This window comes from Paramormyrops kingsleyae, chromosome 12, assembly GCF_048594095.1.
Source record: "Paramormyrops kingsleyae isolate MSU_618 chromosome 12, PKINGS_0.4, whole genome shotgun sequence".
NCBI classification, from domain to species: Eukaryota; Metazoa; Chordata; class Actinopteri; order Osteoglossiformes; family Mormyridae; genus Paramormyrops; species Paramormyrops kingsleyae.
This window is the reverse complement of record NC_132808.1, coordinates 14965341-14990260: the sequence shown is the minus strand read 5'-3', so window position 1 is coordinate 14990260 and position 24920 is coordinate 14965341. Positions and strand designations below refer to the sequence as shown.

General features: G+C 41.7%; 1 protein-coding gene across 2 annotated transcripts in view; it reads left to right on the top strand.

Moving 5' to 3' along the window:
* The first annotated feature begins 18492 nt into the window (after positions 1 to 18492).
* The window catches only part of arhgef40 (Rho guanine nucleotide exchange factor (GEF) 40), a 33283-nt gene continuing 26855 nt past the window's right edge, over positions 18493 to 24920 (top strand). For both annotated transcript variants that reach the window (XM_023839546.2, XM_023839548.2), the window contains exons 1-2: positions 18493 to 18817; positions 24684 to 24773. In XM_023839546.2, the coding sequence (XP_023695314.2) occupies positions 18815 to 18817; positions 24684 to 24773 (93 nt within the window). In that variant the 5' untranslated portion in view covers positions 18493 to 18814. The remainder of the gene's footprint in view (positions 18818 to 24683; positions 24774 to 24920) is intronic.

The following is a 24920-nucleotide window of genomic DNA, read 5'->3' as shown; positions in this document are numbered from 1 at the left end:
AAAGGCAGACACTCCCTACACACCTAGTGAAACACAAAGCCAAGGCAAAGGTATCAAAAGGGAAAACCGAGAGGCGAAGTCGAAACACAGGCGAAAGTCCAAAACCAAGCAAGCAGTCAAAAACCAAGGCGAAAGTACAAATAAGGGCGAGGTAGTGATGTTAAGCTTGACACCGAAACTCTGAGGCATGTGTCAAAAAAAACGATACAGTGCGTTCTGAAGCAGAACTTCGATGCTTCTTCCGTTCTACCCTAAACACGTGACCATAGTGATCCGAAGCTTCGTTCTGCGCTCAACCACGTGACTACTTCAGAAACGTGAAAATGAGGCGCGAACCTCAGTGACCCCAATTATGCCAATATACCACATACTGAGCTGAAAACCCTTTGAGGTTCTGGGATATGCACCAGGCTGTGTATCCACACTTATACGAACTTGCAGTAAAGTTTTTATGCACTCCAGCGTCCTCCGTTCCATGTGAGCGGGTATTCTCCGAAGCAGAAGTGGTGAATAAAAAACGTAACCAACTTAGCCCCCGCACTGTTGAACAAATACTGTTCCTGAATAAAAATCTGTAGACTAATGGCCCTCTTCCGTTACACAAGCACCCTTTCCCAGTTAAGTCAATGGTTTCCCAGTCCACAAGAAGTCACATTCAATTTCACCAGGTCATTAATGTTCATGACGCACTACAGACCATTAGAATTTTTGCCAATTTATAAATATTCAGATTCACTGCACTCACTCAAAATTAAGTGTTATTTCCTTATTTGACCACTTGGTGTCACTAATGGTCAGCAATTCGGAAGGCTTCGAGTACTGAACCATTTTTCGACACACTTGAAAAGGAAGCTTCAGTGCTTTGAAAAGCTTCGTTTTGCCATCACTAGGGCGAGGCGAGAATCGAAAGTCAAGGGCAAAACAGTCATACACAATCAATCAATCAAACAAAGTAAAGCGAACGGAGAGCGAGCTAGCATGCGAGAAGCAAGCAGCGGGCAGATGAAGGGACGAAGCGGCAATCTCTTCAGCCGATGAACCGGAAACGGCTCCGAGGGCAATGGAGGCGGGGTCAGGTCCAGAGGGCGGAGTCGAGGGGGCGGTTGACCAATCGGCGAGTGGGCAGGACGTCCGAAGGACCTGCAGGCATCCTCCTAAACTTAAGGCACGTAACACTTACGGCACGTACCCGAAACTTACGGCACATATCCCTTACGGCACGTAACCCAAACTTACGGCACGTAACACCCTCCCCCACACAAGAGTGAACCCACACGGGTCACCACATGCACAGATCCCATACACACAACAACAAAAACCACAAAATAAACATAAGAAAACAAACAGAACGGAACTTCAGGGGAGGTAACAGAGTGATCAGTATCAGGAACCGGGGTCACAGACTCAATCTCCGAAGGTTTATCAAGCACCGGCACGGACATGAACGTGTCTTCGAGGTCTATGTCGGCGAGCTGGCGCCGCTGTGCACGAGTATAAGCACTCACGCAGGAAACACCGTCGGGTGTTCCACCGCTAGATCATTCTCACATAGCACAGGGTCCGGAACCACTTCGGGTAAGGGAACGATTCTCTTTCCCGCTATATCGTTCCCAAGGATGAATGTAACGCCTGGGACAGGTAACTGGGACTGGACAGCAACCCGCACGTATCCCGAGAAATCGGGAGTACTCAAGTATACAGTATGCAGGGGAATGTTTGGATAGATTTATTTTCTTACTTTACAAATTACTGTTTTGATATATGTGCTTAGATGTGTTTAGTACAGTATATGCTCTTGTTTTATCCGGTTCATTTTGTGTTTAAATGCTAAAAAAAACATATTTAGGTGTAAATTTTTGGGGCCGGGAACCAATTAATGGTTTCACATTATTTCTTATGGGGAAAATTCGATCAGAACTCGAACTTTTTAGGATTTGATCCGGAGTTCTGAACGGATTAAATTTGATTTCTGAGGTACCACTGTACATTTAATTCTGGTAATGTATCTATAGCATTTTTGTAAAAGATCTGCACAGTATGGGCAGTTTATGCCCAATATATGTGCATGTATCCATAAGGTGTAATAAAAATTTACAGTGTAACTGTTAAGGCAGACAAATCAGTCATCCCAATATACCCCAATATAGAAGTACATCCCCTCAAATTTTCTATTCCACTTACCCAGCAATTTGTTGTGAGCCTGGAGTCTCTGGGAAACCCTGGATAAGATGCCAATCCTTTGGTGGGAACTAAACATACTTACGTATCAGTAAACATAAGTCTTCCCATGTTCAGACAACCCGTGAATTTGTAACACATTTCCCAATATAATTCTCAAATGCAGTTTTGGAGTACCATTTCCATAGAGATGAATAAACATAAACATACAGGTTTACTGGACAGCGCTTCATTTTCTGTTCATTACTTGATTGAACTCTTTGTAAATAGAATCCACTTTGTTTTATGCCCTCCTCATCTGAATTTGTCAGAGAGGACTTCCTCCATTCGCACCATAGGAGGAAGCCAACCATCTCTGTCAGGTCATGTGTTTGGTCAAAAACATCATTTTAGATATTTTAGATTTGGCTAAGAATTCCTTCCACACCCTTCACTTTGTAGCTGCTCTTTAACTGAGTTTGATCTGATTATACACATTTTCCAAGATGGTAGCATATCCTGCATCTTGTTCATTTTGATACATTGTTGGCACCAGCCTCGTCAAATATCTTTGCTATTGGCTAACATTCCTGGGCTCAGTTAACCCAAAAGTTATCTTGATAATCGCTAATCTGCTAACTTCAATATTTAATCCGATAATGTTAAATTACTGTGGTCCTGCCCTGTGTCTAGGACTGACTTAACCGGCTACCAAAACCCTGCTTATGTCTCGATCTCGCTATTGGATCTCCCCCTTGGCTTTGTTAACACCTGGCATTCTAAATAAACACGTGCCTGTTCTCCTGCATTACAGAATACAGAATTACTGAATATCAGAAGTCGAACCGTGAATGCTGACCTAATATAAGTTGTACGCACCAGGAAATGAGTCACACGGCACATCTCTGAGCGGAAACAAAAGGTAACGCTTCAGTGTCAGCCTCGCATTTGCTGTAGTAGCAGTGTTTGTTGGTGATAGTGCTATTTTATTGAAAATACTGTATCAGGTAATACACTGTACTTTATATAATTTTGTTAGCCATCGCTTACAAAAAGTTAGTTGTACAAATGTTACAACCTAAAAGTTATTCATGAACAAATTAATTATATATATATATACACACACACACACACACAGTTTATGCCTCATTGTGCACAGGATTACTCTGCAATATTTTAGTGCACAACATTGCAACTTGAACGGCCGGATCAGTAAGTTCTCTCGGATTGTGATTCATGTGATTCATGTCTGTGCATTATACCTATCCAATGTTACGATCCTGAGACTAATGGTTGTGAAAATCAACCATCACCCTCAGTCCCCACCTCAGTTCTGAAGCAAGTCCCAGGGGTCAGCCGTCAGCTCCCAATGCTCACACACACTGGCAGGGCTTAGCTGCTGGTGGCTGCTGGCATGACAAATCCCCCCGGACACTAACGCTTCATCTTGCTTGGCTTAAGTGGATCTGGTACCCCCTCCAAAGGGTCCTCCTGGCTGGGGAACATGACACCCAGCGACCCCCACAGCCAGGCTCACTTCTCCGGAGACAGCCAACTCATGGAGCAGCTGGGGACCGCCAGCGTTGCAGAGTCCTCCTGGCCCCGGCCCTTCTTTCTCCTTGGCTTAGTGGGGCCCTGATGTTGTGCGGGAGGCTGGTCCTGCTGCGGGGCCTCCTGCTGGCAGGGGCAGGCGGCCCTGCACAGCTGCTCCTGCTCCCACAGGAGGCGCACATGCTGCTCCTTCAGCGTAGTGTGGTCTGAAGCCAGCTGGGTCTCCGGGGTGCGACACACCTCCCCCCAGCCGAGCATCGCCGTCTCGCAGCCATGTAATGCCGCCTCGGCTCCCTCAGCCAGACATGACTGATGGTTATGCCCCTGCTCCCAACTGACCAGCTTGCAGTGCAGCTGCTCCAGCTCCTGCCACTCCTGCTTCGTGGACTCCTGTAGCTGCTCCCTGCCCTGCTGGTCCCTCTTTTCGCTGCTTGTCACACACGCGGCATTCCCAAGGTAACTGGGCCTCCCATCTGCTGCATGCCTCCTCCTCGCATGAGCAGCCCCTGCCCACTGCCTCTGCTAATCGTGCTCACAGTCGGGGTCGCACCACGGCTCCTCGCAGCTGATAAGTGGGGAGCCCTTGATGGCCGGGGAGCGGTCAGAGTGGTGCCCGCCCTCCTCAGTCACTGAGGAGTCGTCTCTGACGGGCAAACAAGCACACCACAATAGGAGAGTACACCAAGTATTAACAGAAACAACACTACAAGGGGCTGTATACAGTTGCCTGCAAGCATGCTGGGATATACACATCCCACTGGCACTACAAGATGAATATTAAGCCATTGTGATGAATATTGAGGTGTTTTTGATGAGTGGTATTGACTGGTTTTGAAATAAAATCTTGAGTGGTCTATGTCTGAGACCGAGTAGATTATAAATTAGATTCCAACACGCGATCAAGACTGCAAAAAAGTTTTCCCGAGACCAATGTTAAGTCACATGCTGCCATTCCTTCATAGTAACATGTTCTGTTGTCAGTCCATCATCCATCCATTCATCCATCCATTCATCCATCCATTTTCTATACTTGCTTGTCCAATGCAGAGTAGCAGGGGTCTGGAGCCAAACCCAAAGTACAAGGCAGGGAAAAACTCAGGATGGGGCGTCAACCCATCATGGGTTCTGCTGTCAATGCCTGTACATATTTGATGCCCAGTTAATCAGGAGTGGCATTTATGGCACATGTGGGACCAAATCTGGATGTTCTCTAATGTTTTAAAGGACAATGTCATAAAATAATGTTACATGAGGGACTATATCGTGACATTGCCGAACGTCCTGTGAATGTCCTTTTTGGAACCTGTCGGGAACGTCAATAATGTTGGATAAGGTGGAAAAAACACAATTCATAAATACCCTGAGTACCTTTTAAGTAAGTTACTATCTTAGTAGTTTCTAGGATATGCCTGTACATATTTGTTGTGTTATGAAAAGTGGAATAAAGGATACTCTTTATTGAAGCAGTCTTCATCTGGAAAGTTAAACTTTATGTCACAAATGAAAACAATTTGCTGCAAAAAAAAAATTAAAAATGCAACTGGATTCTGCAAGAAACAGCTCAGCTTATTGTGTTGTTTTTTCAAGCATTGAAAAAACAGGCCCTCCGGGCTGCAAGGCATCAAACTTATACAAAAAAAAAATTCACTTTTAAACATAGCAACTGCCATCAAATGGTCAAATTCTGAAGAATGTCTAGTTGTGACACTCTATTCCCAAAAGGAATTGTATATTCTAGAACTTTGTATATAAGTTTTTGGGGTGCGTTTTCATTACTCACTTGTTTTCCTCCAGCATTGGTGTTTATTGTTGTTTTTCCTGTGCATTGTAAAAAAGCATCTTGTGCTGTATAATAAAGGAATTCATCAAAAATATACATTTTCTTAGGTTGGAGCAGTTGATTACAAATGTATTTTTCTGTTTGGAATTTTTACAGTAAGTCCAAAGTGCATTCGCAAGCTCTGGAAGTCCCAATAACAATACCCCGGCTTTCAACCTAGCTACAAAATGGACAGTGTCCTGCATCGGTTCTTTTTTAACACAAGAGGGAGACAAACGACCTATTCAAATGTATTTTCTCACGATTGCTTAGTTTGACACAACAGGATGGCACTCCCGGTGTTGAGTTAATCTTACCACTGAGTTATGTTTGTTAGTATTCAGTCTAACGATATTATTATAATGTTCATTCTAACAATATTTTAGGGATATGCTTCAGCTTCAAATGTTTTCTTTTCCTGTCCTGCATTTAAGTGTGGAAAGATTATTGAAAAATCTTAGACAAGTAAATACGGCATTATCAATTTATCATTGATGCCACCCTAACAAAAATACCAATTTTCTCATTATAATGAGATATGTTTCTAATTTTAACATGAAAATCATCTCACTATTACGAGAAAAATGTTTTATGGAGGCTCAGTAGCATATACATATATTTCTTACTACAGTATATAGGTTTCAATGACAAACATCCCAGAATTCCACTGTATAATTGGATGACACTTTGTGTGACTATAGTCAGATATAGAATAACATTCCCTGTCATACATAGTGGCTGGTTTGCCAAATGTGAAAGGATAAAAATGTCTTTCCACATTTCACATCTCAAAATATTCTTTAATTATGTTATAAACTAGGCTGAACTGCTTTTAATTATACATACAAATCAGGTGAAACTAGTTATTTTTTGCCATTTTCTTCATTTACTGTGAGTCCCTGAAGTCAGCTTCTACCCTGTTAGAATGTACTTTCTAATTGCCTTTCAAAAAAGGCTACAGTTCCTTTGAGTCCATTTTCAGGAAGTGACATCTTTTTTTTTTTTTTTGGCGGGAATTCATCTGTGTTACATTTCTATCACTCCTACCTTTTTTAGTTTTTGAAGTGTTATCCTGCTTCTTATACTCTAAAGTTACACCCAATTAGGGTATGTCATGGAGAAAACTTGTCCTATATAAAAAAAATAATAAAAACATATCTGAGGTACAGTAGTTATAAAAGTTTTGTTTATCTGTAGAATGTTAGCTGCCTAAATGTTGATCAGTCAAAGAGCCACAGCTAACTTACCTCAGAAATATACACCCCGTTAGATCCAGGTTTATGGAGCTGTGAACCTAACAGGGTGAAAATTCTAATCAGAAAAATTGTATTTTATGTATATTGGAAGTAGTATTTGTTGGGAAATGGCACCACCGCTTAGTGCAGCTGAGATGCCGCACCATGTTTGTTTGCTTTTACTTCTTAATAAAAGTTTGGTGTTCAAGTTTTTGTTAGTGACTTGATGCATGCATCAGTTTATTGTGTTTTAACAATAGACCTTTCACAGGTCCTGACTGTAGGGTTGCTAACCATCCCGAATTGTCCGGGACATCCCGAAATATGGGTGATTATGATTCGTCCCTTCAGTGACAATTCAGGACGGTTGGCAACCCTACCTGACTGTATTATTTTACAAGCAACAGCCAAGATTCATATGTGTCACTACCTATGCCAGATACTCTTATGGATAAATGTATCACTTGTTTTTGGGCCAAACTATTGTATTTCTTTAAAAAGTTAATTATAATCACATGATCAATTACAGCATCTGTATTATTAATCAAATATAAATAAAACACAATTTCTTCTGTCTGTCCTTTCAAATTTGTAATTCTTTCTCTAGCCACCTTAACAGAGAATGTGCATGACTGTTTGGGATAAAGAACTACAGACACAAAGGTTGTCTGTAAATTTGTTCATTGCCTGGAAATCTTTTGTTTTTTGTTTTTTTTTGTTTTTTTTATATTCCCTCCTCCACCCCCCCTCTGCGGGGGACTGTATCTATTTTTTTTTTTTATTTTTTTTTTATTTTTTTAAAATTATTATTTATTTATTTATTTTTTATTTTATTTTATATTTTTATTTACTTCCTCAAAAGAAGGAGAGGGGGGGGGACAAAGGAGAAGGAGGGAAGAGAGAGAGAGGGAGAGAGAGAGATGGAAAGAAAACAGAAAAAAAACAAAACAAAAGAAAAACAAAAAAAAACAAAAAAACCAAGAAAAAAACAAAACAGATAATCTGCTTCCATGTCTGTTGAAAAGAGAAAGACAACATACAACATCTGTACTAATCACAACGACCATCAAACGTTAAATGTTGTTGAACAGCACACACAACCAGCCTTACAACCCATGCCCAGAAACAACAGCCGATCAAGACAGTGTGTGTCCGTGAGCACGTGTCCGTGAGCACCTGTGTGCACACCTGTGTGTCAGCGCGCTGGTGTTCCTAAGGTTTCTCCAAGTAATTGTCTAGTAGTGTGTGTGGGGAGCCACAGCCCCGCCCACCCAGGACATGAAGTCGACACGGGGGAGACCCGGGCCCCAGATATCCAGAGGCCCCCCAGGGCACGGGAACCCCAGGAGGACCAACACAGGGACAATTGCAGCCCCCACCGAGAAAAGGGCAGAGGAGCGCTCCGGAGGGGGGCCATCCGGCAGCCACATCACAGGAGCCCCAGGGGGCCGTGGCGACGAGCACGCAGGCCCCGCCGGCAGCCGGCCACACCAGGGCAGACCGGACCCCGGGCCCAGAGATCCAAGGGACCCCCCACCCCCCAGCCAGGGCCCCGACAGAGCCGGAAGGGCCAGGCCCCGGCAGGCAACCGCCGAGAGTGAGCCAGCACACACCAGAGCATCCAGCCCCAGACATCGAGAACCACCAACGCATCGGCGGCCGGGGGCCTCATCCACCAGCAGGGAGTGTGGCGGGGGGTAATAGAGCCTGAGATGTTATTTCAGGTGGAGTCTAAGACCCAACCTGACACATACGTATAGACAGACAGGCACACACATACACAAGCATACGTTCCCACCCTCATGCACACATAAACAAATATTCACCCATTCGCCCAACATGAAGACACAGAAATGAACGCCGTACACACACTCACACTCCCCATATATACTCTATACTCCGAGATCTAGGCACCACCGCCCCCAGAGGGGCAATACGCCACCAGACCTCGGAGATGGATCCCTTTTTTCCTCTGGCATGGGGACAAGAAGACCACCCCGGACCCCACAGCAGCCGAGAAGCCCACCAGCCCAGACCCCGACCGGACGGCCAGCTCCTCCCAGCCCCTGGCCCCAGATGGTGAACAGAGAACGGGGGTGTGAAAAGACCCCATGCTTGGAAATCTTTTGAATCATTATTATATAGGTGCAGGTTACACATTACAGATGGAAAAGCATGCAGGATACTGAAGGGAAACTCATCCACTGTTGAAACCTGTTTTTATCGGTGTTGCACCCTGTTATACTCCGTCCCACCCTGTTAGACAAGTCATTTTTAAATGATAACTTGATAGCAACATAAATGTTTGGCACATTTTTGTGTTATTTTGGGAGGTGAGGAATATTAACAGCATATATGTACATATAATTTTGCTATCTACCATCCTGTCAGTAAAAATGGGTGAAAAAAAGTACTAGTTCTTAATAATCAAGGGATATTCTATTAATCAATAATTGTTTTGTTATTATGTCAAGAATAAAAATACTATCATGATATAAGGGACATATACTATCCATGAAAAGATCATTATTGTTTAACACTTACATTATTACCATTTTGTGATGATGATGTATAAATCCCTAATAGGGTGGAATACCTTCACAGCCAGTGTCTGAATAGTGTACCTCTTATTATTATATTTTTAGTCACTGATCTTGGCCAATATGTATTCCTAGTAGTTAAACAGGTGACTATTTGAATAAATTGCCAAAAACATGTAATATTTTTCCCCAATGATTTTGAAGCCAAAATGTTACTGGAAAACTGGAAAAAATTATATACAGAAATAAAACATTGAAACACTAACAATTTTAGCATTGTGTTTACCTTGACAAATGGTCTCTGAAAACTCTGGTGCTGTTAAGGTTCTTAGGTTCTCGATATGATTCGCTCTTGAGATGCTGTCTGACTACAGTTTGTGGTGCTCACTAGATAAAAATTCATATCTCCTCCTGGATCACCTGGAGTGCCCCTCAGCGTGACCACAGCGGAGGTCTGTAGGGCCCAGCAGAAGATTAACCCACGCAAGGCTGCAGGCCCAGATAACATCCTTGGGCAGGTACTAAAAAGCTGTGCACATCAGCTCTCTGAGGCACTGACGGACATCTTAAATGCCTCACTTGCACAGGAAACTGTTTCAAGCTGCCTGAAGACAGTCACCATCATCCCAGTCCCCAAAAGCTCCACAGTGGAAGGCCTGAATGACTATCGGCCAATTGCTCTCACCCCGGTTGTCATGAAGTGCCTCGAGAGACTGGTTATGGCCCACATTAAGAGCTCCATCGATATCGCTGCGGACCTACATCAGTAAGCCTATGGCAGGAACAGATCCACTGACGACGCCGTCTCTGCAGTGGTTCTCTGACCCGTCTAGAGAGCAAGGACTCGTATGTCCGCCTTCTGTTTGTGGACTTCACATCTGCATTTAACACTATAGTCCCACAGACACTGGTGAAGAAACTCAAGACACTTGGACTGAGCTCTCCCATCTGCAACAGGGTCCTGGACATCTTCACTAACAGACCACAGCATGTTAAAATCCGCAAACTCTCCTCCTCCACCATTACCCTCAGTACCGGCTCCCCCCAGGGCTGTACGCTGAGCCCGCTCCTGTTCACCTTACTGACATACGACTGTTCAGCTAAACATCACAGCTGTCAGATCGTGAAGTTTGCGGATGACATGGCAGTGGTGGGATGCATCTGGAATGATGACGAATCCGCATAAAGACAGGAGGTGGAGCACTTGGAGGACTGGTGCAGGAAAAATAACCACTGCATCAACATAAAGAAAACTAAGGAAGTAATTGTGGATTTCAGGAAGCGCACCCCCCCCCCCCCTGCATGTCGGAGGAGCACCTGTGGAGGTAGTATCTACCTTCAGGTACCTGGGTGTACACCTCACCAGGACCTCACTTGGACTATACCTCACTTATCAGGAAAGCCCATAAACGCCTCTATTTCCTCAGGAGCACAGTCCTGAACTCCTTCTACAGGTGGACTGCACAAGGTGAGAGCATTCTCTCTTCCTGCATCACAGTACGGCATGAAGAAGGACTGCGGAAGGCAGCTCAGAGGGTGGTGGGGAGCAGCTTACCCACCACCACTGACATTCACACCACCAGATGCAGGAGATGGGCTTCCTGCACCCCTAACCCTAAACCTAACCCTAACCCCACCCACCCTGCACACAAACTGTTTGTTCCTCTCCCCTCAGGCAGTAGGCAGAGGAGCATCAAAAGTAGGACCAGACTGTGTAACAGCTTCTTTCCAGATGCTGTAAGACTGATGAACTCTAACCCTAACCCTAACTCCCCCCCCCCCCCCAGCCCCCGGACAGACCCCCCCCCATCTCCATCACAAAAAAGGACAGACTACACCCTCCAGCACACCAAAGGGTCATATGACATATAACATGTGCAATACACTCATATGTGCAATATTCCCCAATACATAGTACTTCGATTATCACCACCAACCATAGTGATATTTAACACGTGCAATAAGCCGATATGTGCAATGCTCATTATAACACAGTAACTAAGTTATTACTATTATACAGTAAATTACCTGGATCCGTTTTATGTTGCATCCATGTCTGCTTCTGCGCATTAGACACTGTACTGATACTGCTAATTTATAATCCATACTTTATACTCCTATACCTTTATATTTAATTTTCATCTTTAAATTTAAAAGTGTGTATGACAAGCTCTGTGGCTTACCCGTGACCTGAGAACTTAATTTTGCTCCACTGCATGTGCAAACATGTGTGGAATGACAATAAAGTTCTTGAGTCTTGGATCGCTCCTTTTTATATATACGATTTTGGGAATCCTAAAAGATTCTTTACCTTTGTCACAAACACTGCTGTCGTTGTAACCTTTGCATGCAGTCACACCAGGTGACAATTCACCAATATAGCGAATGATAGCCTTTGCTTAGTGTGGATGGAACAGTGTGGAGTCACACATAAACCTCCTATATTTGTTTCACAGCTGTTCATGATTGGTAATCAGGTAATTGAGCCTGGTCTGTGATCTTGCTCTGAGCCAGTGGCAGTCAGCTCACAGTCTTATTTAAATGACCAGCGTGATGTTGGCCCCCCATATGTTTCAGATGTTAACCGTAGTGGCCTCAGTCGTTTGTGCCATGTTTGCACTGTTGAAACTTTGGTTTGTGCTGCTTTAGTTTCTGAGATGTAAATGTTTGTTTACATGGTGATGTGACACCACTGTAAAGTTGGCCCCTCAGTTGTATCCCAGTTAGAAGAGAGATAGCAAAGTCCGCAGGAGGGCCAGACCTGGATCTAGTTGGGGGGCAATTAGAAATTTTGGGTGGGCAGCATTTCACACAATGGACCATACTACAGTGCAGTCGAGGCTTATGACCAGACAAATAGTCGAGGTACACGGGCATTTTCATATTTTATGTTTGAACTATTTATGACCTCTTCATTAAGCTCTCATTGTCAACTGTCTAATCAGGAAAGACAAATTCTTCTTCTTATTATTATTATTATTATGTGATTTATAGAAGGTGCTTTGGGTAGAAGTGTCTGCTAACCAAGCATAAACTTAATATAAACATAAGCTTATCTACTGGCATATTAAAGACAAATTTGGGACTCAAACTCATGAACTGGTTAAAAATGGAAGGACACTCCTTAGAGAGAAAAAGCATTAAAAGATAATTACCAAACCATAAACAAACTGTCTTTGCAAACCAAGGTGGAAGTGACCCTGCACTGCGCTGGTGCCAAGTGGGCAGGGAACATGTGACATTACTGCCTGAACTACCCGCAGTAGCTGCCCGCTCGGTTTGAAGGCACCGGCCCTGAAGCTTGGTTAATCAAGCTAAGAGCAGCTGCAACTGAACTGCTGGGAGAAAGCTTTAAAATTGGGAACCAAAAATTGCTGTATGCTGTTTATGGTTGTGTGTGACTAATTTATGTGAATTATAGCATGTAATCTATCTAACCAGGGTAACTTTATCTATACTGAGCCCTGCCAGTTCAGACGTGACACTCACGCTTTCAGGTACTCACGCAAGAAATCTTATGGAAGATCTATATTACTCCATTATAAGCCTACAATTAGCTTCATTAAAAGCTTTGGGGTAGTTTACAAAGCCTACAGACTATTATTTATTATTATTGATATTTTGTAAGGTAATAAAATTGTTACATACATGTAAATGCGTGTGCAGACTTGTCTCGAACTGAAAATCTCACTCCAGCCAGCTGACCAAAGTTGACAACCCTGTGCTGATATCAACGGTAACAAACTGTCAAATGTTAAATGCAGTAATGCACCTGTCATGTCCAGCCAGCTCCTCCTGTCTGATCCCGATGTTTTGCCTTAACCAAGAATATTAGCTTCTCTTAGTCCAATGTTCCTTGTTGGGTCATTGTTGCCTGTGTTAGTCTGCTGTCTGCCCTGTCAGTCACATTAAAGCTCCTCATGAGGGGTTTCCCCACACAGGCTGCGTTCTAGATCGTTCCTTCCACTGTGGATGTGATACTGTAGCACCCGTATCGGCGGGGAATACGTTCCAACACCTACCGTGGAGATCTGAGACCGTGGATAGTAGTGAACACTATAAATTACTTGTTTTTCATGTACTTACGTACCTATGATAAAGTTTAATTTATACATTACACTGAGACTGCAGTTACCAAATCTACAGATACAGGGGTTCAAATGTACTGTTCTAGGGAGATTCCTAGCCAACCGTAATACATATATACAATTTATACTCGCAAAGATCCTTATTCAACACATCATTACAGCAAACAATAGCAACTAAAAATACATTTTAAGAAGAATGAGCTTTCATAAGAATAGGATAACATTCTTTCTCCACTTTCACAGGCGAATACAAACGCTATGCCGAAGAATATCTAAAGGGATGAATGAAAGGAACGTGATTGGCAGATTCAGATGGTGCAGGCTAAAGCTGGACCATTTGGGTGGGCAGAGTACAAATTTGGGTGGACTTTGTCTACTTCTGCCCACTTCTAGATCCAGCCGTGAAGAGGGCCACACAGTGCTGACCCAGGCAATATGGGACTGGTGGTTGGGTCACAACACCAGTCACTAGAAGTTCCCCAAGGAGTACTTACATGAGCTAGGGGAGGGGCTCTGTCCCTCATCAGGAAGGAATCTCACATCTCTGAGCCCCGTCATAAGAGGTGGGCATTAGAGGGCGACATGGGAGTAGATTTTCACTCCTATCCAATCCCACTCTCACAAGAACATTCGGTAACACTTTATATTAAGTGCACCTTCATAATGCATTCATAGAACATTAATTGCACCTTCATAATGCATTCATTATGCATTCATAGTACATTCAAAAGCAGCATGCAAGTATAACATAACATCCTAACATCCCTTAACATCCCTTAATTATACATTAATAACAAACATTACATATTATACAATTATAATGTTTGTTATTATTATATAATGTTTGTTTTTTTTTTATGACTGTGGCATGCAAAATCAAAGCCTACATCATGGATTGCACTGGTCAGGTGGTACTGGCTACCTACAACCAACCAGTCACCAGCCAGTAGCAGACAGGACAGTTTTGAAGACTTAAAAAGTCAATGACACAGCTAGCATTGTGTTCAAAATAAGGAAAACAGAGGTAATTTACCATGTAAAAACTGGCCTATTAATATGATCTCCACTCTCACCCGCTTCCATTTTTTCCCGTCCCATCCCAGTCCATTGATTAATAGTAAAAATGATTCCCGTCCCACAGGATTCCCAAAAAATTGTCAGCCTCTAGTGTGTTTCTGCAGGACCAGCCTCCATGCTGTCACTCAGGATGTTGTTCCAGTGACCATCCTCTCACATCCTGGGTTGAGTAGCAGCCTTGTGCACCGCAGTCACATCAACATTCCTGATGCACGGAGTAATGTGGAGAGAAGCTCTGCTGGAATCTCTGATAAACCCCAATCTCTGTGTCAACATATGGTCTCTCACACTTGATACCAAGAACATCCAACTGCAGCTTGTTAGCTTTGAGTGTAAGTTCCTCAACAGCCATTAGGAGGTGGCTGCTCAACCAGAGAAATTCACACGGGCACCAAACACTGACCCCCCTGCCAGTGCTGAACAGACAAAGCAGCACTCAAAGTCACAAAAGCTGAAAATTTCAATGGCACAGACACAGCACAAACAATTAAGACCAGTTTGGTTATAATCTGAAACATATGGGGGGTTGGTATTTCACCAAAGCAGTGGCTATTCCCAGCATGATCAGAGTTGTCAGCATAATTGCTGACTTAGTGGTTTTGGGTCCTGACATTTTGTTCCAGGGTGCATGGTTTTTGTTGCTTGTTGTCTTGTCTTGAGTTTCTGGTTCTGTTCATCTGGTGTTTCATTCCTCTGTTCATAGTCCTTATTAGCCAGTGTTCCACAGCTGGTGTGCTGGGCAACTGTTGTCTTGTTCTGTATACAATTTTCCTTGAGTATGCTGATTTTGTGTTAAAGCACAACTTCCTGTTTCCTGTGTCCTGTTCCTGGTTTTCTAGTACTCTCCACCTGGCAATATGGGACTGGTAGATGACCTGCTTTTTGTGTACCTCATCCATCCAGTCAGCAGCCACCATAGGTTTCCTGTTTCCAGAAGTGAGCTGTCTTACTGTCTCAGGGGTGAGTTGGCAGAAGACCTGGTGCTATGGTTGGCCCAAGTTGTGATGCTTTGTTCCAGATTATGCAGATTATGTCAATAAATGTTTTTACCTGAATGCTTGTGACATCTATGCTCTAAGTGAGTGACATTTATTTTCATCTCAGCTGAAAGCTCCTCCCTCTTACCTCCACTTATGGAATCTAATCAAATAATAAACTACAATTTAAATTATATTTATTAATTATATACTAATGTATGCACATCTGCTAGGTGGCACGGTGGTTCAGTAGGTGGTACTGAATTAGGGGTTTGTACCCAGACTGTGTTGTGTCTGTGTTTGCATGTTATCCCTGTGTCACATGGGAATCCATAGGCTACTCATCATGCAGTTGAAATATCTGCAGTTAGGCTAATTGGTGTCTCTAAACCAGGGCTCCCCAGTCTTGGAGATTCAGTCTGCAGCACAGTTTTTAGATTTCCCTGTTGAAACACACATACTAAACCTGTGAATTATCTGCTGAGTTGAATAAGGTGTGTTTGAGCAGGGAAAATTGAAAACTAAAGGACAGGAATTACAGAACCCTGCTCTAAACTGCCCATAGTGCAGGCCTGGGAAATTACTTTCTGTGGAGGGCCAAAACTGAGCTTCACCATGTCAACAGCAGGCACTTGTAAAAATGATTTTCTCATATTCAATGAAAGCTACAATAATAGACTTTGCTAGATTTTACTTTTCCCCTTTTTTGAAAATACATACAGAAATCAATAGAACCAGTGAATTTGTCACCTTTGACATATATGTTAAGAATGATCTTAGGATAAAAAATCTCTTCATATACGTCACCTCTTTTTTTAATGATCACACAGGTATGGTAAGTCAATGCTTGGCAGAAGCATCTTACCCTTTGTTTTCGCTGAGAGATGTGCCGCATGACTCATTTCCCCGCAAGGACAAGTTATCTTATAAGTTAGGTCAGCGTTCACGGTTTGACTTCTGAGATTCAGATCGAGTTCTAGGTGATTTTTTTTCAAACTGGTTGGTTCGACTTTTAAGAAATTCGAGTTCTAATGAGTTCAAGAACTGAGGTACCACTGTACATATATTCCCTAAACTCCCAGAACTAGCACTGTTAACTTATACTGTACATGGTCACTGGGATGCAGCATGGGGCACAAACCAGAGTAAAATGTCTTACGCAGTCAAACAAAATGTTTTAAGTTGTTTATATAGGTAGTAAGTGTATATTTGCTCAAAAAACACTATTTAACATTAGAACATGGAAAATAACAGTAGCACAATAAAATGTAATAAGACTTTCTTGTGTTGTCCAAAAAGTTACTGATATCTTCAGTTCCCAAACCTCAGGGCAAGACATGACACAACACTAGTGTTTGAGTCAAAACTTAGATGGACACACACTGGGGTGACTTAAGGAGAAGTTTTGAAATGGCTAAATTGATACACGTTGGCAGACAGAATATCATAGCTTTACACCAGCAGGGAGATAATTTAAACAGTTCTTTTGACTGCCTAAGACTTTGTAAGGATGTCCTTGCCAGGACTCCAGCCAATTATACAGCACATGCAGTATATATTTCATCTTGCACCTATCCATCCATCCATCCATACAACAATCTTACAAACATTTTATCATGGATCATGGGGGGTAACCTGGAGCCTGTTCCAGGCAACACAGGGAACAAAGTATCCTGGACAAGATCAGTATATCAGGGTGCACATAAAATATAGATAAAATATATAATATGTATAAACAAATCTTAAAATAAAAGTAGCACAGAACCATCACATTATCAAAAGAGAATGCAAATATTGCAGTGAGCACATAATCTGATTTCAGGAGTATTCATCTTAGGATATAAAAATTAAACCACATAATAGATACAGTAAAACAGCCAAGTACCCTGTACAAAAAAGTATGATCATCAAAGTAATAACATAGTAGTGCCACTATGGTTAAACCATTGTAATTTGCCCACCTATATACCATGGTATACTATGGTATACAACATATCTTCAGTTAAAATACAATGGTGGTCTCTTTAGCTTTTCATATTGATTGCTCCATGGCAATAACATGTTTTAAATATGCCACACTATGGTAATATAATTTATAGCATTTTACGTATTGTTTACAGTAGTATTGTAATGATGCAGCACTGAAATTAGACTTCAAAATTACATTAAATGTGCCATGTATGAAAAGCATCTGTTCTGACTTACTGAAAAAAACCCACTGTAACAGTGTAACAGTCATATGCTTAAAACCAATTAATCACTTATGTAAGTGTTTCATGGCAAAAGCTGAAGGAAAGATTTTCATAAAAACACCTGTTCAAAAAAATAGAAAGAAAACTGTTCACATTTTAAATTGTTACTTTAGATGGCGAAAATAAAATGCGACACCATAATTACTGCTTTCTGTGAGCTGCTTATGTGAAATTCTCAGGTTCCATCACCAAATCCAGTAGGCCTGCAAGTGAAATGATCGCAGTCCAGGGTTTACTGTACAGCTACTTTCTTTTGTAAGGGAACTATATTATATGTGCTTCTTGGCAATTGTAGGAGTATTAAATACCACAGTAAAATATACAGGTTGGAAATAAATACCATGGGACATAACAGAATACCATGAAAGTATCAGAAAGTACCATAGGTTGAAATGAAACACTGCTAGAATACTATAGGAACATATATCATATGTATGTACCATGCACAAAATACAATTTAAAATGATAACTTTTTGTAAGGGACAAAAACGTACAAGTTGAATTTCCTAGATAGTTGGATTGCAATTCTTTGTTTGAATATAATAACAGCGTCAATTAATTTGGATTTAATAACATGTAACATACCTAAATACCACAAAATTTACCATACGTATTTCAAAATATAAAAGTACAAATTCAAGGACTGATTTCAATGTGTTACGCTTCAGCGGATCCAGCGTTGTAATTCCTGTAAAAATTTTCATTGTCGATTAATTTATTTCCACACTGGAGTAAAAAAAAAAAAAAAAAAACTAGGAAAATTTTAGTATAACGGCAGTTAAAACCGACTGTAGCGCTCTTGTCAGGAAAAACGAAGGGAGGGGTGTGTGTACAGGACTGACATTAGACGAGAAAGAAATAATCCGCGCTGGTTAAACGTTTGCAAACTACATAAATAAGAGGACGGAGAGGCCGGGACACTGGGAAAGCACGGAGAAAAAACTTTAAAACTTATACGGACTTTTTAACCATTGTTTTCTTATATGGGAAATAATATTTTACCACTATGATGGCTAACGCTCGGAAGTAAAAAGAGCTACAGAAAGTTTTATGCGGCAGAGAGGAGTTGGCGGTGGAGCTGAACAAACGACAATGTAGGCAGCGCAGACGCTCCACTTATGGTAAGTCTAGAAAGATAAACACCAAATGCGATGCAAAATCTGACTAACAAAGGTTTAGATTTAAAGAAACGGGGAAAGTTTTTCATAATTTAAATATCGATTGCTTTTCTTCCACGGGCGTACCGCTTTGTTGTTTCACTTACAATTCGTTTGTAATTAAAATAGCACATGTAATTGTCTTATATGTAAACAGTGTATACAAAAATGCACAATTGTTTAACTAGACTTTTTCCCCTTGCCTAGTACAACTAAAACGAATTGGATCTTTGAATTCAACCTCTTATCTTCCCCCTTTTCGGTGATGGCAGTTCCCACACATGGACAAAACAGGGGAAAAAAGAAAAGTGCAGCAACTTAAATCTGAATATATTTATATACCGAAACGCGACTTTATAGTGGTGGTAATTGTGCAACTTGTATGCAAGTCTATTCATTAGATGGCCTGCTCCGAGTCTTGTAGTCATCTCTATAACCCTATATGTGGGGCAGCCAGTACATTCATGTGCCAGCGTCTTAAAATAACAATGCCAGTTTCTGAAGGGCAACTGAGGGGTTTAGCTCTACTTGTTAAGTAACAAGTGAACCTAGACACGATGAAAGCTGTTGTCCCCCCAACCCACAGAACTAATGATGCTCTTGTGCCTCCTATACTTCTGCATTCGCCCCCTCCCCCTTACCCGGTACTCCTTCATCAGTTTCATTGGTCCAATGAGGGCAGCTGTGGCCGAGTGAGAATGAGAGAGCCGAGGGCTGGGAGATCCCCTTCTCTGTTGTTTGGACTGCAGGACAGGGTGGAGCTGTTTGGCAGCAGCTTGTAGAGGGAACAGGAGCAAGACCGGGGGAGGGAAAAGCCAGTTTTATTCTGGGAGGCTTGTAGAGCTTTGGCGGTTTGGATGATGCTGAATTTTCCACACTGGACCCAAAAGAGACAGAAAGGAGAAGGGCATGGGGCGAGTAAGACTTAGAAGGACACACGTGCACACACACACACGTGTGCTCGCACCGATAAACACGCATATGGTTGTGTGCTTCAGGCTGAAACTCTTCCCCTCTCTGTTTAAGCAGCGACGTCCATGTGCTGTTCATCTTCAGCAGCTGGTGTGGTTATAGTACTGAAAAACAACCCCCCCCCCCACCATGCATCCTTTATGGAATTATGTTTGGTGGGAAAATCAGTCTTGCCTCAGAGTGTCTCACAGCCCAAAAGAAAAGAAATGAGGAAGCAGTACTGTGTCCTGGGAATGGATGATGGATTGTCATGGGTAGTGGGGGGGGGGGGGGGGATAATGGTAAACCTTGGAGTGACTGAACAGTAATGATGGATGAACTGATGCTATGCCTGTTTGTTTGTGCTAAACATACTGTACTTGATGTGAATGTTGCATAAGTTGTGTTTCGTTGTGAGCATTGCTGAAGTGAGCAGACCCTCTACTCAAAAGCACTCGCCGTGTTTGCATTAAATCACATCTGGTTTCTGTCAGCGTTTTTCACATTTCTTTCCCACCATTTACAGTAGTTCACGCTCCCATCTTCCATTCTCTCTTGCCTGCTTTATCTTCTCCCACATTGTCACACGTACTCTCTGGGTGGAAATTGTCTTCTTCCCTCTTCTCCCTCTTAGCTAGGAGAAAAAAGGCAGGAAGTCTGGAGGAAGAGTGACACTTCTCCGTATGCTGCCGAGTCAGTGCCGCTATAACAATGTAGCGTTTGCGTCATTTAGACGCAAACACTTTTGGACAGAAATATATCCTGTAATCATAGTATTATACCGGAAAGAGAACCAAACACCTTGGAGAGAACCTTTGGCCTTTTATTTTTAGCATGTGATGTCATAAACTTGAAAGCAGTGTCACTCACAGCATCAGATACTAATGGCATGTATTTGTAGTATGTTGAAAGCCTTCAAATAATGTGTCATTCAGAGTTATGTTGGATTCGAAGATATGGTGTATATGATCATTCTCATTTTACACTAATGTTACAGTAAATACGATGAATTTACTAAAGAGTCTTACAATGTTTAAGAAACAGTAGAAAAAGTAGCATCCCAACCTCTTTCATATGTTATGTCCTCCAGAAACACAAAAACTGTGACATCTGCCCTGATCTAGAAATGTCTTGATGTACCAGTTCAAAAGACTGTAAATGCATTTGGTTGTTGCTGGAGGACAGTCTTCCATTGTCCGTTCCATAAGAAAGGTTGGTAAAGGTTGGTAAGCTTTACCTAAAGCTGTCAGCAGTAATGCATTATAGATACCTTCATAATGCATTATAATGCTCAGTATAAGAATTAATAAAATATTACAGCATCTTCTACTAACAGCGATAAAGGATTATAGTGTTGAAATTTATAAGGCTTCACCAACTCCAATGAAGCTCTCATCTATAATGCACTAAAAATACCATCATAATATATTATAATGCTCAGTATAAGAATTAATAAAGCATTATGGCATCTTCTACTGACAGTGATAAGGCATTATAGTGTTGATTAAATTTATAATGCTTCATAAACTCAATTGAAGCTCTCATCTGTAATGCACTATAGAAACCATCATAATGCATTATAATGATCAAGATAAGCATTAATTATGCTTTGTACTGCATTATGAAGTTATCTGTAGTGTATTATAGAGCTTCATAAAGCAATCATAATGCATAATAAGCATGGCTATAATGTGCTATGCCTTTTTATAAATATTTATAGCCATAATATGTATAATGCTTTATGAATGCACTAAAATGTGTCGTGATTGATGTATTCATAGATTCTCATAGACATGGCGTTCATAGAAAGTGTTACAAAAATCATTTTAGGTTTTCTGTCAGTATCACAGATGTACTTCAACACCCTCAATGTGCTGGAGGCTAGACTCCTGTTTCTCATCTGTTAGAACCAGTTTGCATCCCAGGTCCTCTGGTACCACGTCATGTACCAACATTACAAAAAACAACAGCAGTGGCATGCAGCCTTCAAGTATATAATAAAAATAAATGACTATTTCAAGCAGAATAGCCTTCTAAAAACGGGACACTAAGCCATAAATGGAAAGAAGTGAAAAAGTACCTGTGGTACTGTACAAAAAAAAGAAACAGAAAGGACTGTCACGTTTTCAGAATTTTGGTACCGACATATTGGTTCTCATGACATCACTACCCGTATGTGTGCTTGTGGGGTTCTGTGTCATCCCTGTATTTCCCCACCAGATTCCTACTATATTGCAGAAATTCTTGGATAGCTCAGCTGGCATTCATATTTTGCCGATTGTGAGTGTGTGTGTGTCCTGCGATGAACTGGCATTCCACCCAGGGTGTTCCCTTGTCTTGTGCCCTGTGCTTCTTTAGTGGGTTTGAGGCTCCACAAGTGGGTAGATATTTCAATGGCTTGTCTGAGGAAAGATGTTCGTTACAAATATAACTTACGTTACTTTGTAATGCTACATTACTTATTGCAGTTTTAGCATTTAGTTACATTTAGGGTGTAAATTTGCATATTTGAATGGATGTACAGATTGCTCTTAAACATTTCAGCTTAAAGGTCACGGGAAAGATAGCATGTCTGAAACAGTCCCGGTCTGCATATGAAGTGCAACCCTAGGAAAGACTCCTGTTTTTGTCATGTGCTGTTTATAATGTTGTCTATTGTGCTTATGCTCCTCATTCTTTACGAAACATTAACAGTTTTTAGCCAGCTTACCCTCACTGCGTGTTGTGTGTGTGCTGGTTTCTGTTCTACCTGAGGTCTTATTTAATTAGCCTTTTTCTGAATTGTTTGTTGAATTAGTTGAATGCTTCATATTCTGTTAAACCAAATGTGGTATCTGAAGTCTTACTACAATAATGACATGAGGGTCAGGTGCAAAACAGCAGTGTAATGCTGTATCTTCTAGATCACAAATGTAATTTATATTCAGTGTGTGTGTGTGTTTGTGTGTGTGTGTGTATATATATATATATATATATATATATATATAAAACATTCATATAGTATTATAAACATGGCTATAAATATATATAAAAAGGCTTAGTCCTGTTTACTATGCATTATGAATGCTCTCAACTATAATGCACTATAAATACCTTCATAATGCAATATGCTGAAGAATATGAGTATGAAGGTATTTATAGCGTGTTATGGATAAGAGCTTCGTAGAGCATTCATAATACATAATGAACATGGCTATAATGCGTTATGACTATTATAAAACTTATATGACTGCTTTAAGTAAAGCATCACTAATGAATCCTTTGGATTAACTTTGGCATTCACCCCAATACTAGTTGCTCCTTGAATTTTCCATTGTAGCCTATTTGTTCCTAGTTCCTTCACTCCTACTTCCTAGTATTAACCCAAATACCTACCCAACATAATATCACACTAGGACTAGGGGAAGTATCGGGAAACGGGTAAAATCTTTCCTTTGAAAAATAAATTATGTAATTATGTATGCAGTGATTATGGAAAGTTACTGGAAAACTCACTGTATCATTTATATAGGATGTCTTTGTCTGATGTTTTTTCATTGATAGCCGTGCAGATGTCTCATGAACTATAGAGACAAAGACTGGGGAAGTGCTGATATAAGCAGGAGCTATGCAATCTGGACTCTCGCCAGAAAGGATTGCGACTCTGTTGGTTAGAGTTGCGTGTCTGTGTCCAGAAGGTGTTCCAAAGGCTTCTGGTTCTAAACCAGTGGTCAGCAGAGTAATCACATCACGGGGTGGCCCTTGAGCAAAGCCTTTAACCCCTATAACTGCTCCCGGGCTGGTAATGTCTGACCCCAGGCTTCCCTCTTGCCTGTATGCGTGCGGCTCATAGGAGAGCAAGACAAGATATGCAAAAACCAAAGCATTCCTATGTGCTTGTACATTGTCATTATATAAAGGGAATGAGCAGATAGAAACAGGAGCTATGCAGACAACAATAGGATCAGCAGATACAGGCACAGAGGCTGCGCACGGGCAGCTGAGCTTAGCTAATCCAGTTTGCATGTGTTTCAGTCCTTGAGTTTCTATAATCTCTGGCTCTTTTCAAGGTTTTTTTATACATCTGCTTTTGCATTTCCTCTGCTGCTTTTCTCCTGCCTTGTTTCTTTTTTAACCTTACTTCCCTTTTTCCTGCCTGCCATTCATTTTCAGTCCCTCTCTCCCACTCCTTTCCCTCCCCCCCTTTGCATATCCTCTCCCGGTTTCGCTTCTCTCTTTTCTCTCCCCTCAGCTCTGCCCCTTTTAGTGTCCTCCCTTCCATCCCTCCCTTCTCCCAATATCCAGTAAAATCTGGGGGCTTTGAGAAAACCGCACAATATGTTTCTTGTGAGAGCAGTTTTCCCATAATTACTGTCAGATGATATTGGGGGCGGGGAGCGGGAGAGAGAGAGGGGGCTGGAAAGTAAAGGGGGTACAGGGGTTGTGTGAGCACAGAGTTGGAGGTTACTATGACAACAGCCCTGTAGAAAAACAAACACTGTGTGTTCTATGTGAAGGGTATTAACCCTTTGCCTTGTTGGCTGGCTGGCCCATGAAACACACTCACAGATCACTGTACCACTGTGTTTATACAGTGATGACACACTCCTGCCAGTATGGAATGCTGTAGCTGTATCCATAACAAAGGAAACTAAATACTGTATATATATGTGTGTGTGTGTATTGTTGAGAACTTATATTTTTATATATTGAGAGAATAATTTTTTTTATGCAAAACAGAAAGGGAAATATTGCCTCGTTAAATACAAATGCCTTGCCACTTATCAAATATTGTTTAGTTTCTGCAATATCTAGTTAGATTGCATATCTCTATTAACTCTTCCAGTTTACAGAGTCTTGTGTGCCATTTATCTATTGTAACACTCCTTATTTCTCCCAGGGCTCTGAGGCAGTGGAGGACTGCGTCCAGGGGGCGTTGTCGTCTCTGTACCCCCCATTTGAAAGCACTGCCCCCCCTCTGTTATCCCAGGTGCTCAACCCCCCGCCAGCATATGAATTTACTCATCCAGCATATGAATTGCTGCACAATTACAGCAGGCAAATGCACGATGCTGTCTCACCCTGCCGGTTCAGTGTTTGACACGGCTAGCAGTCCAGTTGTGTTGTTCATCTCAGT